This window comes from Astatotilapia calliptera, chromosome 7 (genome assembly GCF_964374335.1).
Source record: "Astatotilapia calliptera chromosome 7, fAstCal68.1, whole genome shotgun sequence".
NCBI classification, from domain to species: domain Eukaryota; kingdom Metazoa; phylum Chordata; class Actinopteri; order Cichliformes; family Cichlidae; genus Astatotilapia; species Astatotilapia calliptera.
The window spans coordinates 50702694-50719939 of record NC_137428.1 but is presented as its reverse complement, the minus strand read 5'-3'; the positions used below and the strand labels follow the sequence as shown (position 1 = coordinate 50719939).

The 17246-nt window shown below is 40.5% G+C and overlaps 1 protein-coding gene across 1 annotated transcript in view; it reads right to left on the bottom strand.

Moving 5' to 3' along the window:
• Positions 1-14281, bottom strand: part of ppm1h (protein phosphatase, Mg2+/Mn2+ dependent, 1H) — a 36677-nt gene extending 22396 nt beyond the window's left edge. The window contains exons 1-3 of the mRNA XM_026175288.2: positions 13730-14281; positions 5099-5264; positions 2960-3316 (exon numbers count right to left, since the gene is read on the bottom strand). Of these exons, the coding sequence (XP_026031073.1) occupies positions 2960-3316; positions 5099-5264; positions 13730-13962 (756 nt within the window). The 5' untranslated portion in view covers positions 13963-14281. The remainder of the gene's footprint in view (positions 1-2959; positions 3317-5098; positions 5265-13729) is intronic.
• Between the last annotated feature and the right edge of the window lie 2965 nt (positions 14282-17246).

Genomic DNA, 17246 nt, shown 5'->3' with positions numbered 1-17246 from the left:
CTTATTTTCCACCCTAATTTACGAATAAATTCTTTACAAATCCTACCATGTGGATTCATGGATTTTTTTTTCACATTCTGTCTCTCACAGTTGAAGTGTACCTCTGGTGCAAATTACTGACCTCTGTCATCATTTTAAGTGGGGGAACTTGCACAATCGGTGGCTGACTAAATACTTTTTTGCCCCACTGTAGATCCTTTGAGGGGTGAGACTCTGCCAAAATCAGCTTTTGGGTAGTTTCTCAGCAGGAGCAGAGCTGACAGTGTTTTGTTCCAAGAGGAAATGTGTGCCATTTGAACCAAACTGCATCTAATTTTACGGAAAAATGATTACTGAAATTAAAATAAGTGACAGCTCGGGAGGAGAGTAAGTACTGTAATTAGAACCCATTGTGTTGTAAGAAAAAACACACTGTGACCACCTGAAGAAACAAATTAGTGTAGCACTGAACAATGAACCTAAAATACACTGTATGTGCTTTAAAATATATGATTTAAAAATAGCTCTTTCAGGGGCAAGTTCGGGAGGAAAAGAAGCCAATGTTGGTTGCAAGTAGAAAAATAAAAGAGTAAGGAGGACTCCACCACAGAGAATGTGCTGCCTTTTCGGTGAAACACTGAATTGAACCCGAAACCTGATTTCTACTAATTAATGCCACAATGTTCAACAAATGTTAGCCTGACATTGTTTCAGTAATCACCCTGACTGTTTCTAAAAACATCCCTCACAACTTCGAATCAGCAGTTCAATAATCAACAATTCACAGTTGAACTTTTAGTTAACTAATCCTGCAAAAAGCATTGCTGTACCTACAAAGACAGACGAGCACCAGTCCACAATTTCTCTTTGGTTGGCAGTGCGGCTTCTTAAACATTACTAACCACACACTACCACCTAGTGGTCAACAAATGGAAGCACTAGACGGCATTAAGCACTGATTTCTCCGAGGAGACTGGTCCACACTGCCATTCACCAATATCTGACCCGTGTTACATTTTACAGTTAGAATTTATGATTTTGCAATCAAAAGGATAATTCAGTGTCAGGCCTAGCCTATTACAGGAGGGGGTTTACCTCCACCACACAGATATTAGTCTAAACATGGGGATGTGTGGTGTACACAAGTGTAGTGACACAAATTGTGTTGTGTTATAAAGAACATATCACCTAAAAATCTTCCAAATCAAACATGTGGCGATCCCTTGTGTATAACACAGCAGACGGAAGCAACGTTCCCAGGAAATGCACATTATGGGCTAAGGGACAAAAAGATTCCGGCTTTAATCATTAGTAAATTCCATGTTTGAGGTACAGGTGCATCAGCAGTTAGTTCTCACCTGTTTTACTGGAATTCTGAACATACCTAAAAACCTTTGCTTATGTAAACTGGCTGACAGGCATTATACTGTTTACATGGGAAACTGTGAATGACTGCAAATGAAACCCTCTTTGACTTAAGAATTTAATCTCCCTATACAGGCGTGCATAGGATAATTACAAACATAATCAAGAACAGAGAGCCTGAAGGTGAAACTGAAAAAGTGAACTTTGACCCCTCAATCACACAGGCTAGCACTGTTTTGATTAGCTCTGCTCTTGATCCCATGGCCTCTCCACGGGTTAAATCTCAAGCATCCACTTAGAGCGCAGCCAGATGCCGAGTGCTTGTGACCTGCAGCAGCTTATGGCGAAAGAACATTACTTCTCCTGGCTGTGCTACTTGCCGTCTGACTCAGGCTATCAGGCCTCTGGTAAAATTTACAGCGTGTGATCACGCCATAAGTACCTTATCACCTTTAACCAGCTGTCAGAGACACATAATCTCCTCTCTAAAGTGCTGGAGGATGATGCTCAAGACAAGCCCATTAAAACCTGCAGTACTGTTAATACAGAAAAAGTCAATTTAAAAGGTACAATGTGGAAAATCTCACCACTGGATGGCAGCAGTTGGCTCTTTTTGCACCGATTACCTGCTGTTAGCCAGTGTTAGTGAAACTTCCTTTGATCTAACATCGCTGGACTCAGACACTCAGTAAAGAAACTCTCATACAATGTGAGAAACTGTTAATTAGAGGAGTACCAAAACCATCTCAGCCACTGCATTTAAGATGGTGGAGCAACATGGTAGTTTCCACAAGCCAAACCTGCTCCTGTGTTTTTTTTTAATGGATTAATTCAAGTTTATGAAAATGCATTGATTTGTGGGAAGACATAGTTGGGCACTAATCAATGTAGCAGAAAGGGTAGCTCAGGTCATTTCTACACCGTAAACAACAGATTATATTGTGTGCTGTATGTGTGTATGCGCTCACCTTTACACACCAGCAGGAAGTTAGGAGGCTTATGTGCAATTGGCTTGACTGTCTAATCATGACAAATCAGCATTTACTGATAGCAACTAGAGGCTAACAGATGTGAAGATTATTAATTTTATAGTATGTGCGCAGGCAGTGATGAAGTGGAGCGTGGGATGCAAAAGAACAGTAGTTTGGAAATTCCCTGTATGTGTATGACAGCTAAAGGTGTGTGCAGTGATCAAAAAGTATTATATGGTTATGGGTTTGTAACTTAGCTTAACAGAATACAGTTAATCTTTTCATTTCCAGCAACGCCCTGCTTCCAGGCAAAACAGCTGGAAAAGCGTCATTTTATGAAGAGCAGGAGAAGCTTTTCTTTGTATTCTTTTCATTGTTACAGCATTTTTTTTAACTAGCGGATAAAAACAGGTGTGGGTGTGGGCAGTAAAGTGCTCTGCTTAGAGATACACCACCTGACTTTAATGAAAGGCCCAAAAGTGCCATAGAATCAAAATGCTCCTCTCGAGCCTTGAAGATGGTATCCTGCAAATCAATCTATGACGCCACTGTGGCTAAATCCATCTTTTATATACAATCTATGCATTTGACATGGAACGTTTACAGGTCAAAAGACAACTACAGATCACGCACGTGCCTCTTACCATGTCTTTGAAGGCGTTCTCGATGGCTCCAATCACCAGGCTCTCCTGCGACACCTTCTTCTCTGTGAAGAAGCGTGTCGGTGGGGTACTGGGGGAACCCGGAGCCCCTGCGGCACCCCGGAGCGATGCAGCCCTTGTAAGGACACGCTGAGATGAAGGGGTGAGGTGGTGATTGATAGGTTCCTCACCCAGGCACGTGGGCGGCACAAGGTTAGGAGTACAGAGGATCTCCATCACTTCCTGTAGGTGCAGGGCAATGTGGTGGTGGAGAAGACGAGAGGCCATTACAGCTGCCCCGGAGCCAGCGTGGCCATCGAACAGTGCCCAGTAGTGTAAAGTTAGGTCTTCAGAGTTGTCCTGGAAACGGATAAGAATCAAAGTAAATAAAAATGTGTCAACATTAAGTATGCAAAATGCGAGAGGAGGAACTTCATCTGACTTTGCATTCATACTGATCTATGAACTGCACGCCGAAAATCCACTGAATATCAAAGGTGGAAGTATGTGAAGTACAGCCTGATGGGCAAAGAGTCGTGACATTTAGGAACCGCTGATGTACAATCATGGTAATGGTGCACAGAGTGAAAAGAGAGACCTTTTTAATACCAAATCAGAACCAGTTGAACTCAAGGTACAGCTCTCAAACACAAACAGGAAGCTGTACTATGTAAATTGCGCTGCTCACAGTTGGTGGATGAGAGCGCCTTTCTACACAGCATTCAAATTCATCCCATCGGTCTTCAGTGTGAAGACTTCGTAATCTGATCTGAGCTCAAACCTCCCCACAGATATGCACGATGCCCATAAGTGAATGAACCTGATGTTAATGTTTGCTTTCGCTTAAATCTGGAGGTATTAGTAGGTGCGGCATGATGCAGTTTGTGCTCTGAAACCGCACACCGCGTCCTCTGTGTTGATCTACAAAGTCTCATCTCCCACACAAGATTCAAAATGTCTTGTGATCTGGCTGATTCATTGCTCACCTTTGAGTTTTTGGTCTTCACAAAAAACAAAAAAAAAAAACAATGGCCTGATTTCTGTTTAAAGTCTGTTACATATCAGCACAGCTCCCCTATCAGTAATGAAGTCACATAGCCACAGAGTTGCTGTTGCATGCATCACATTTTGCTGCGCAAAGTAAGCCTCTGATTGTCTATATATGGCACAGGCAAATTCTACAGCGTGAGTCTACGAGGCAGGCAAAGAGCACTAAAAAGGCTACATCACTGCGAAAGTGAGTCATGAGATACTTGCATGAGTTTGCTGTAAGCTCCGGCTGGGCCTGAGTAAAGTACTGGTGAGCTGAGAGGAGATTTTATGAGCAGTATTAGTATACTGTAATCACAAAGGACTTTAAAAGAGCTGGTAAACATTTTGCGCTTTTCATCTTTTCTCTGCCTTGTAGGGAATGGGATAAATTGCAAGTGATTGAATTAAGTGTGTCAATATGTCGTGACAGTAGAGCAGTGACACTGCATTTTGGTATAATGATACACAGTTTTCTTTAGTACTCCATGACACAATGTTCTTGTGAAAGCAAACAAGGGTGACTTTAAGAGTCATTGAAGGTTACCGTGGAGTGTGAAGGACGCTAAGCTGTCCGCTCCAATAAACTGCTGGGTCTCACCAACAGGCCCCAGGGGAATTCACTGATGAACTCATTCTACCTGCATTACCTTCATCAGTAAAGCTAAAATGTAAAGGCTTCAGTCTGCCATGGCATTTTTCTAGAAAGAAAGGAGGCATTATGACCCTTAAGTCATGCATGATAATCTGCTAAATTCTGTAAAATGTTTGGTCTGCAAATATAAGACTGTCTCGTAGAACACCGTTTCACTTGCTCAGTGATCCTTTATTAACTTTCCACCCGATTTCACCAAAAGACTTTTCCTTTTTTCCATTCTTTTTACTTCAGTGCAAATAATTATTTTGGCTGCGCACATGTTTATCCATCCAGACAGCGTGCTATTTCTAAAGATAACAAATGGAGAAGAAATGCAATAGATCACAGCACAGTTTGTACTCTATCCTTCTCTGTTGTCCTTTCCTGTCGTGAAAATGCATCTGCAGAATGTCCGTGAAGGTGGATGTGATGGGGGGATGGGGGGGTTGGGGCATGAACCCTCCATTTTGACTTACCGGGTTCTCCCGGAGGCCCAGACTCTCACCATTAGGCAGGGACGACCTCCTGCGGGTTGTGGGGGTTCGGTTAGGCGCGAGGCTTCCTGCAGGTCTCCCTTTAACAACCAGGACCTCACAGCAAGCCTGATCTTCATTTAATGTGCTTTTCCCTGCATTGATGACCCTGGACAGAGAGATATTTAAGAAATTCCATATATGAAACTATCATTTACACACTATACACATTGCAATGGCATAAGAATCTTTAAATTAATGTAAAAAATTTAATGTCTGTGTAAAAGAAATACAGAAATATAGTCTGGTACAGAACAAAAATGTTTAACAGACACGATATACTGTAGTTACAGTATGGTTATGTGGTATAGTATCATGTAGAATAGGTACTTTATTAAATTCAAATATCCAGCAGCTCCAAAACAAACATCCTTCCAAGAAATAAATACACTAATTGCATAATATTAAAAATAGGATTAGTAAACACATTTTTGAGGGAACTATGTATAAGACATCAGTTGTCATCTTTGCTCAAATCACTTCAAGTACGTCCTTCTACCAGGACAAAAACAAATTTCAATAACAGCTGTGGTCTGTGACTGTGCCTTTAGCGCAGTCACATAGACATGAATGTTCTACATGTTTAATAGTCTTAAAGTTTCTTGGTCAGCACATGGCTGCAGATGTATGAGATGGAAGCTGTGTAGTCTGTCAACCCAGTGATGGTTTTTGGACTGTAAAACCATCCAAAAACACGATTTCTGTGAAACAGTTTACGTGACACCCATTTTGACAGCGAAACATTAAGAAATGACATCAACGAGTTCACTTTAAATACATATTTCAATTTAAGCCTTACACAAGCAGGACAAAGGACAGCAAGACACATAAATACTGCATTATACAACACCTGGCAGATGGTGCGCTGCTGCTGCGAGCTGCTGTGTAGACATTGACAAGCACACGCTGCTTAACACCACTCCAGGCATTCTCATTTTAGCCACAGTGAAGTCTAGTCAAGTGAAGTGAAGTTGTCTACAGGGGGCTTTTCAAACTACGTGTATCATTTTTAAGATCAGACCACAAGAGAAAAAGAGCCAACATATGAAACTGGAATGTAAATTTATAAAAATTATGCCACTTTTTTTCCCTTTAGCCCGAACCATAACAAAGACCCTTTAATATTTCCTACTATCCTTAAAAGCATTAAGCTATTTTGGATCTTATGTGTCCAAAGGGAAATTAGACCAAATAAATGACAAGCGATATGGCTACATGTTGATATGAGAGGCAGTCACGATTATTTCCCAAAGGAGAATCCTTTGTAAACAAACCATGAGAATGAAAGCAGTGATCCTCTGTCTCCAGCTAAGAAAACACTGAGCCATAAAACTGACAGGATATTTATAGGATATTATTATTGCTGACCTACACAGTGAGCTATTCACTGCTTCCCCACCCCAAAAAACACAATAAGAGCAATGTGTGTCAAGGATACCAACAACCATTAGATGACATAGTCATGGGCCAGAACTCTTAATCTCTGAATTCAAGTTTTTTAAGCCTATTGCCACAGGTCTGTAAAATCAAGAACCTAGCCATGCAGGTCGTAAAGAGTTCCTACTATAATAGGATGCCACCACGGCAAAAATACAATACAATACTACTTTATTTGTATAGCACATTTAAAAACCAGCGGTACACCAAAGTGCTTCACAGTAATACAATAAATTAGAGATAGGAACAATAACAATAAATACACCAGCAGGTGGAGAGCACTAATTAGCTGCAGCACAGTGTAAATAAGTAAAAGAAAATACAAAAAAACTCGACTAAGAGGTTATTCAGCAATAAAGTAAAATGATTAAAAGTACATAAGGGAACATTTGCAGGAAACAGGCACTAAAAGACTGAATCGATTCAGATGGACGAATAGCAGTAGGAAGATTATTCCAGAGGTTGGGTGCAGCTATAGCAAAAGCACGATCACCTCTGGTCTTCAGCCGTGACCTAGGTTGCACTAAGAGCAGTTGGCCCGTTGACCTCAGTGCTCTCCTAGGAGTGTACAAGCTGAGAAGTTCAGTAAGATAGCTAGGAGCCATGTTATTTATAATTTTAAAGGTAAGCAACAGAATTTTAAAATCAATGCGGTATTTGATGGGAAGCCAATGCAAGTCAGCGAGGATGGGGGTGATAGGATCAAACCTGCCAGTTCCCGTTAAGAGGCGTGCTGCCGCATTTTGAACGAGCTGCAGTCTGCAGAGAAGGGTAGATTGGAGGCCAATATAGAGAGTTACAGTAGTCTAATCTGGAGACGATAAAGGCATAGATACGTTTCTCAAGATCCTTACAGGGTATGTAAGGCTTGGTCTTGGCAATTTGGTGTAGTTGGTAAAAGCTAGATTTAACTACAGTGGTACTTGTTTGTCAAGTTGAAAAGAACTGTCCAAGAGAATGCCCAGGTAGCTTACAGTAAGAAAGTCAGAAAGAAAGGTAGCAAACAGCCCAAGTGAACCTGTTAGGTTCTAGGAATATGGCTAGTGAAAACTACAATTTCCGTTTTGTCGTTTACAATTTCCAATTCATGCTGTTAAATTTCTTCCCTCCAAGATATTCTACAATGAGCTGTAAGTGTTATTAATACAAAGTGAAAGCACAGCAATCAGCCACGAAGTTACAGAGGATACGACACATGGTGTGTAAAAGTCACCAATGCTCTGAAGACTCCATGATTGGACTGTTCCAAACTTCCTCTGGCATTAACATCAGCACACAAACGGTGCGCCAGGAGTTTCATGGCATGGATTTCCAAGGAGTTTGTATAGAAAGTGTATTGTATATTGTAGGTGTATTGCGTAGGGGGTTCAGAACTATTTTCCACAAAGTGTAGATAGAGAGAGAGACAGAATTATTATTTTTTTATTAAGCAAGATGAAGAACATCTTCATCTTCAAACATCTTCAAGCGTCTGGACTTTTCTTTCCAAGCTCCTACACTACAATGACCTGGATGACTAAGAACTTTCACAGATGAAAACAGATGATACTAATCTAGAAAAATTAGACAAGGGAAGCAAAACTGAATATGTCACACAAAAGGCAGGAGACTATCAAAGTAACACCGGAAGTAAGATAAGCACAAAAACAAAGACTAAGACACACAGGCTTGACACTGGGACCGGGGAGGCAAAGAAACGAAACAGAGAGAACACTCAGAAACTAGGTTTAAATAATGGTATTAAGAACATAAACGGTCTGAGGCTCAATTGTAACACTCATGATAACCTAAAAAATAACATTCAGGAACCAGACATTATCAGTCTATCTCCTCCTTTCAAAAAATACAAGTCCAGACAAAAACTCACAGAAGTGATGCCAAGTTATAGAAAAAAAACAAAACTAACCTTGAGGCAATGAACACATAATTATAGCTTTTCATGTTAGCTAATAGATGCTGAACATCAACCCACCTATTTCAATTCTTTGTGTTTTTCAAAGTTTTATAATGTTACTATAATGATTGTAGGGTATCCATGTCTGCTCCCTAATTTCTCCTAGACACTTTAATAAGTCTGTTACTTGTACATGTATGTTTTTATCTGTATGCAAGTTTAGCATTGTTTAGTGCAATGGCACATGTCTGTATATTTGCTACAGTGGGGGTGGGCAGTGAATTCTCCCAAGAGACAACATAAGAAACTGGCACTGTTAGCTGGGAGGAGGAGGAGGAGGAGGAGAAGGAGAAGGAGAAGAAGGAGAAGAAGGAGAAGGAGAAGAACAAGAAGAACAAGAAGAACAAGAAGAACAAGAAGAACAAGAAGAACAAGAACAAGAAGAAGAAGAACACCTCAGTTTGGCTCGATGTTGATCCTGAGGAAAATGAATTGCACATTCCTGTGCTTTACTGAAACTCCCACATTATTTCTGCTGATTGTTATAAGTATTCACACTTAGATTCAAACTAACTTAAAGGACAAATATTCCTATGTTATGCATGTTTGGGTAATTTTTTCTACTTTTGTGGTTATATGCTGTTACAGCTTCCTGTCACTTCTTCTGCAGAATAATATTATCATGATATCAGTCATGATAACTTGATTAAGGAAGTGCAACACGTGTTTTGTTCAACAGTTACTCATACTTAAGATACAGATTCATCAGGATTATGTCATTCCCACCTCTGAGCGATGTGTATAAGCAACATAAGCAAAAAACCATGTGCTGCACCATGTGACAGAGCAAGCACTGGGAAACACTGTATGTATGAAGTGTGTATGTATGAAGTGCTGCTCATGCGCCTCCTCTCCACAGTTGGGACTGACATTTACTTTATGCATCTTCTTTCCCATGGGAATGATAAATTATGTAGGCTACCGGAAAGACAGTGCACTGATAATGCTTATCCACATTTACTATGCCACATGTTTGTGCTGCTTGAAAAAATGTTATCTTTTGTTACCTTGAAAATGTTAGCTGAACACACCCTAGCTGTCAAACACCTCGGAGCGCCCACTCTCTCACCTGTTAAAACAGATTTGATCATCTCACCGGCATGCCCTCACATATGAATGCCAGCAGACCTGCAGATAAAACATGCAGTGTGCAGTGGTGGGACTAGTTTTTACCTTACAGACACGCATATTGATTGAGAATTGATTGTATTGCTGAGGCTGCAGTGTCCACTGGGTCAGTGAGTGATTGAATGAGTGGGTGGAGGTCAACACAAGCATTTGGCCTCCCCAAAAAACAAATTTCAGTCATACTTTAGCAAATATTAGTAGGTAAGATTAACTGCCTTTACAAAAACCAAAAGCCAAAGTCTAAGAAATCTGTTTAATAAAGGTTAGAATCACCAGATTCCCCATAATACGATATTATCGTAATATTTCACTCACCATACAAAACTATTGCGATTTTTAACATTATGTGATATGCTGAGGATTGCAATGACATATCTTGTGATTTATCACTTTTTTCCAGCTGCAAATTAAATCTCAAAGTTACAATTTTTCATTGACTCTTTTATCCAATAAGATAACCTTATCTTACTTTATTTATTTATGCTGCTCAATTAGGTTGTCAAGCAGAACAACACTGACACTAAAACCTGCCAAAATGTTGCAATAAGCATTAGCTTGCTTTGAATTAGGAGGTCGTGTGTCCAGTGTTGGATGGTTTTTCACTTGATTTGATTTAATGTAAGTGCTTGGCTAACATTATCTCAGGATAGTGGCACATGAGATGTGCCCATAGTTTTCCTAGATTATTTTAACTTATTTAATAAAATATGGATATTTGGTGTCCCTGGATCAATACATATGCCATGCAATATATCATGATACTATATACTGATTTTTTCCCCCACCCCTACAATTTAACACGATTGACCACTCTCTATCACACATAGAAACCTGGTATGGCTTGCTAACTTGCATACTAGCTGCAAAAGTAAACTCCCCTGTTGTTCTGCGAGTACATTTCTGTTAAATAAGCCATGGACTCATTCCTTTCTTCCATACTGTTCTTTATATTTTGACCACATAAAAGACTAACTGAGTCTTTTAAGAGCTAGATAAGCTTGATTAAGGTGAGAGCAAGAGAAACTCCCCTCAGCTTCTCAAGTCTGGGAAAGTCAAGCAACACATAGCATGACAGTGCTACACCCAAACAATAGAATGAACAAGCGAAATGTTAGTGGTCTTTGTGTTTAGGGGAAGAAAAAATAAAACACTGGGGAAGAGCTGCTGTAAGTGTTACCTTTCTGCAAAAGTGAGGCATGCGAGTGTGCTGCAAAGAGACAGTGACACAATTGGAGTGAGCAATACTCAGTGATCCATTCAAATGTTCGCGTTCACTGGAGCAGACAGTGCACCCACTCAGAGACAGTGCATCAGAATCCTCCTTGTGAAGGCGAACTGCTCATTCTTTCTCTGCTGGAAGCCACGAAATAACCCAGGATAACCTCGGAAAGCTCAGCAAGGACTACTCAGAAGAGCAGGAGCAAGAAGGAGAAAAATGAGGCTGAGCCAGCCTAAGCCCAATCAGACTTTTACTTTCCATCGCCAGTGGTCAAATGTTTCAATCAAACCTACAAGAGGGATTAAATATTCATAATATTGAAAAAGCAAAAAGTGCAACAAACATGAGCCATTTGAGTAGAAAGAAAAAAACAAAAAAAGCAATAAATGTGGTCAGTACTATATGCTGGTATAGTACCTTCAAAGTCTTCATGTTTTTTGGTTTATCAAAGTGATCCATTGACTCCACTAATCCTTCTGAGTAGACCTGCAACGGATCACCACTTCTCAGATGGGCTCAGGTTTTCTCAGCTGGCAGTGATATTTCATGACAACAAAGCCTGCTGGTCAGCCAGCTGTTGACAAATCCCTGGTATGACGTATGTCTCGGTTTTGGTTGATTCTATGCCAAGCTAACACACACACACACACACACACACACACACACACACACACACACACACACACACACACACACACACACACACACACACACACACACACACACACACACACACACACACACACACACACACTGCTGGCGGGAGTATCCGCTGGATGTGTTAAGCAGAACTGTTGAACTGATCCTGCAGAATTATGCATCTCATTTGAATATGTTGATTTTTATAGCCACAGAAACCTTGTGACACAATGATGATGAATAACAATGATCACAGTATCTACACAAAAATCTGAATTTTCATTTTAATGGAAACTTTGATCATAAAAATAGTCGATGGCTTCTAAAAACAAGCCAGTCCTAATCTGCTCTTTTATGTCTTGAGATTAAAAATTCACTATGGTAGATTAGTAAAAATAAATAAATAAATAAGGGCGACTCCCACAATTTCTCTGTACTTCTTAAATCTACATGAAGAGACAGCAGATAGCTCTCCTAGTATTGAAACAGTCAATTTATCAACTAGCTGATCAGCAAAAAGTAATAATAATAATAATCTGCTGTATTTAAGCAAGACAGCAAGAAATGTTTTTTTTTTAATTCTCTTCTTCCAACTTCTAAAAATTCAGGATTTAGGAAGTAATGTTTTTACAAATAACCAGTATTAACAGATCACACTGAGCTCTTGGAAATGATTTGGATCATTTCCTGCTATAGTTTAATGTTTTTACTGCATAAAGCAAGAGGAAACATTAACAAAAGATCAGGTCAACTGATAAGCCAAAGTGCTCTTTCAGGTCCTTGTCTCTATGCTGCTCAAGCAGCTGTGTCTTAAGAAAAGAGTGCTACAGCAAGAAAGCCTCGACTTGAGATGACATTCGCTTGCACTACTAAACTGGCTTCCTAGCAGGACTGCTAAACTGAAAATATTAGATTTCCATCCTGGTGCTCTTACTAAATGTAATCGATCAATAAGGAAAGAGAAACTTCTTTATAGAGAAACGGCATGAAGATAAGACTGAACTGGGGCGTGGGGCAGTCACGCACTGTAGGTGTAGGTTTAGGATTTTTAGGACAGGACACAACCTCACTGACTTTTTGTGGGACTGCATGAGTAGGAGGGACTGTGACTCTGCACTCTCAGGAAGCAGATAATAATGAGACATCCCCAGATTACTTGAGCTGTGTACATCAAATGTAAATGGAACATAGTGATGAAGTAATTATTTTTAAGCATGTAAATCTCAATGACTCATTTGTTTCCTCTCCAGTGTGTAGGCTTTAGAAACAGGTTGAATAATTCACCCTGTATTTTATCATGTTCCGCCATTTTAATTCAGCTGTGTTCCTTGCTGACCAAACGCCAAGCCAGAAATTGGCTTTTTATGACTCCAGCAGCTGCACTAAGCGCTGTTTATAACACAGTACGTCCATTAAGAATACATTGCAGTTTGTATTGCACTTTACAACGGATCACCACTTCTCAGATGGGCTCAGGTTTTCCTTGGAAGGAAGATTCGTGAGAGCCAAATGTATGCCTAAACAGAAGATGTGATATCAATAATACAGCAGATGATCTCAGGTCCAGTTGCAATTTTGGTCTCAAGTTATCATGTAAGAGGATCACGGGAGTGTAACATAAGCTACATTCGAGGTAATTCCCCAGCTTTAAACAGATTAACTGAGAAAAACTATTGAAATGAGATTTTTCACACAGGGAACGAGTGAACGGAGTACAGAGATGAACCTGGAGACAGTTATTCAGATCCTATCTGTGAGTGCACTGCTTATCTCATACAATATCAAAGGCCTGTGACCTTGTGTTATCCAGCTTAACTGGCCTCGTTATAACCTGCTTTATGGTATCTTTCCCTTTTCTACACCATTTGAAAAATAAAGCATTCTTATCTGGTTACAGGGGAGAGATCACAACGACCTTCAGCTTGGTGGAGGTATTTTTATGTCTTGGAAATACAGGAAACCTTGATGTTTATAATAATATTTGGCATGGTGCATTATAGAGCCATCAGCTGTACTTGAACCTGTTTATCATCTGAAACATATGTGAAGCAGATCATAATAAGTAGAAGAATAAAGAGAGGGGCTTGTGTTTTCTGTTTACGCCTGTGTGAGTGCTCTCAGTGGTCCAGGAAGACCGCGCTCACTTCCAAAGGATGCTGCGTGGAAGAAAAGATGGACGCATACAGGTTATACTCACTCTGCGTAGCCGGTGGACCACGGCAGCCGCTTGGTCTCCTTCAGGATGAGGATCGGTCTTGCGATGTGATCCGCCGAACACTCGATCTCGTCTGGCGACAGTCCCAGGAAGTCCGGTCGGGTGTACGGGAATTTCAGCGGCAGATCCGAGCCGCTGGGATGGTCTCCGTTGGAGCCACCGGCCATCATACCTCCCATGAAATTGGCTACCGCCGACTTCACCCGCGTGAGCATGGTCCTGCTGCGGCGTGGGTCCAGGCAATGCGATTGCGTGAATGCCACCCCACACGCACCCCCCTCTTCCAGTCTCCCTGGCAGATCCCCGCACGGCGACGCAGATTCGCGGCGTGGAAGAAAGCAAAACACTCAGGATCCGCGGAAAGTCATTCGGCACAGCGATCCCTCTGCGAACACGGAAATAAAAGCTGAACAGGCTCTCTCTCACACACACACACACAGAGCCAGACTGAGCTGCACAGCAGTCATGTGACAAACCGGTTGCTGCTGGTGGATTTGGTCGCTGGTAGCCTATCTCAGTGAGCCGCTTACTGTTGACAGTGCTGGAGGTCAAAGGTGCGTAATCCCGATGTGACGATTACCTCCCGAACAAGGTGCAACACAAGGCTTTGTAGCCTGAGAAAAAGGCGGTGACCCAAATACATACATATACATATAAATGGAGCCACACTGACTGAACAACACACAGTACAATAAACCAGCCGTGAGGGTTTCAGTGACTCTTTTATGGACATCTGCAGTCGTCTAGTCTTTGTTTTTTCTTGACAGGGTGTGGTGCCACAGCTGTGTTGAAAAAATTAAAACCAGCTGTTTTGTTTCCATCTTTCTACAATTTTCTTTATCAAAAGATTGGAAATACAGTCATTGGGGAAAGTGTGGTTATCAAAGGTCAAAGCTTACAACAGATCAAAGTTGTAGGCTATAACACAAATCAAGGCTACATGGGTAATATTCTTTTATCAAAAAGGCAGTTTTGTACTTTGAAGCTAATGTCCACAAGAAAGGGGTCCAGTCAACACAAATATGCAGTAAAAACCAGAACTGTTGTTTTAAATATGGCACTTACTGGGAGCCTTTCAGTGTCTAGTGGCATATTGCGTTACCACCTTCTGATTACATTTTTTCTTTCTCTTCCAAGAGTCAGTGCAAATCTTACTGACTGGGCATTAAGCCAACCCAGCAGGATGTCTGTCTAGAATTTATGGACTTACTCTGTCAACAAAGCTCCATTTTGGAGAAGTGAACCCTACTAAATGATATGTCATAAGTGAACCGCAGTCTGCAGAGCGACCAAACCACAGAATCGTACTCAGCTGTTTCTTCAGTGCTGAAAGGTGAGGGCGTTGCAACAAAATGACTTCAAATGATCTGCTCATGATCCATATTCAATCCCAAAAGTTCACTGAGGAAACAAAAAGCCGTGTGGACGCAGTCAGTTCTTTCAGCTTCGGTTTACTGAGCACAGACATGCCTTCAAATAGAAGTGTGAGCATTTCACGTCGGAGTCCCAAAATCCCCAGCCAAACTGACATATGGCATTATTTCTAGCCTTTACCTTCACTTTAAATGCAAATGGCAAAATCTGCTCTTAATCACTTCATCACCTATTATCTAAGTCATGCTCTTTATAATAAAATTCCACTTATTTGACAAACACTAATGTGGTTTGGGTTTCTTGTCAAGACACCAGAGGAACTTATTTTGTTACATAAGTGCAAAAGTTTGCTTCAACCTACCAGCATCCAAACTCAAACACGCGTGTCATCCAGTGCTGTAGGAAAGAAATTTGATTAAACTTACAGTTAACCTGCATATTTTTTTTCTTTTTTAAACAGAATGGTCCTCTTTCAGCACAAAACTAAAACTAGGTGTGGACGCAGGGCCGCTTTCTAAAACAGGTTCCAGTTCCCCAATCTCTTCACTGGTTTCACTGTGGCAACTGTATAGTTGCTTTCTGTTTTATTTTGAAAACCACTATGAAAGATATTTTTTGAACACTGTGCTTGTGATGTACAGTTTCTGTGTGGAGTTTGCATGTTCTTCTGGTCGGCGTGACTTTCTCTCATAGTATAAAGACATGTGATTTAGTAAGGGTTGGGTTAACTGGTAGTTCTGCAAATACAGCAGGATCGGTATTGCCGAAACCAACACAGATATTTTTAACCCATGAGGGCAGCTCATATAGGACAGAGCAATGTGTCATGATTTATGCAATTTATGAGCTTTATGAGATAAATCATCAGTTTGCCAATTCTCAATTCAGATTGTTGTGATTTTTACTTTCCACAATAATTGGTTACCTACCTTTCAGCTTTATTTTGAAACTGCTTCTTTTTTGTTGTTGTTTGGAGACCTGAAATGCAAATGTGCCTGTCTCTGCTGCACTTTGGGTCAAAAATGTGCTACAGACTAGAAATAAAATAGACACAAAAAGCTTTCGGACATTTTTTATAGTGCATGTTAAAAATGGAGTGCATGATTTTATTTTTTTTATTTTTTTGATGGGAGTGATTTTTTTTCTTGAGAATCCTGTAAAATACAGCATGAACTCTTGGGGTTTATATTGAGGAACACTCAGACACATTATCTCTTAAATCTTGCGGGCCAATTAAAATCGTGAGCACGCTTATTATACAGAATGTCTCCAGTGAAAATGAGTAAAGCCTGATGAAAGTGAAGTTGGGAATTTGGCAGACTATAGTAAATCAATAATTCATGAGCTTGCCAGCAAAGAGTTCTACTGACCTAATTACACAGGAAAAGCAACAGCCTGTGAGCAGGATGCAGAAGATGATATACTCTACCTGCGACTGGATTTTCAATCAGGGATAGCTGGTAAAAAATTAACCAGAACAATGAGTGTGGCTCTTGTCTTTTCTGTGCTAATTATACCCCATAAACTGACAACATGCACAAAGATAAGCTCATTTCCCAGGAGACCTCACATACATTCTTTTGAAGTGATAAACTATTCAAAGCTTCCAAATGACAACAATTATTTAATGGAAACCATGTGTTCAGCATGCGCACTTTTTAGCAACAGACATTCGTTCATTTGATCTGTTGTTGCACAAGATGAAAAGTGAAGCATCACCAAAGTCATTAAGACTTCATCTGTGAAACATCTATGCAGTCTTAAGGCAGTTTATCTCATTGTTATTTTAACTTGATGCACTGTAGTATCAAAACAGGGTTCACGGGTTGAGATGCAGCATCAAATCATGACAGAGCCTCCACCGTGTTTTACACATGGCTGTAGTTGTGTTTGAATGATATGTTAAATATGTATGATGTGCAAACTGATATGTTTAGATCCACCACTCCATGAAATCCGTTTCCACTGATTTTCAGTCACATTAATGTGTAATCGGTCATACCTTGCCCCCCCCCCTTCCTTCCTTAAGGAACTGCCTCTTGACAGTGAGCTTTCCACTGCGCCCATTTCTTATCAGGCTTCAGTGAACAATAGATGAATCAACTAAAGGATCAGATGAATCTCG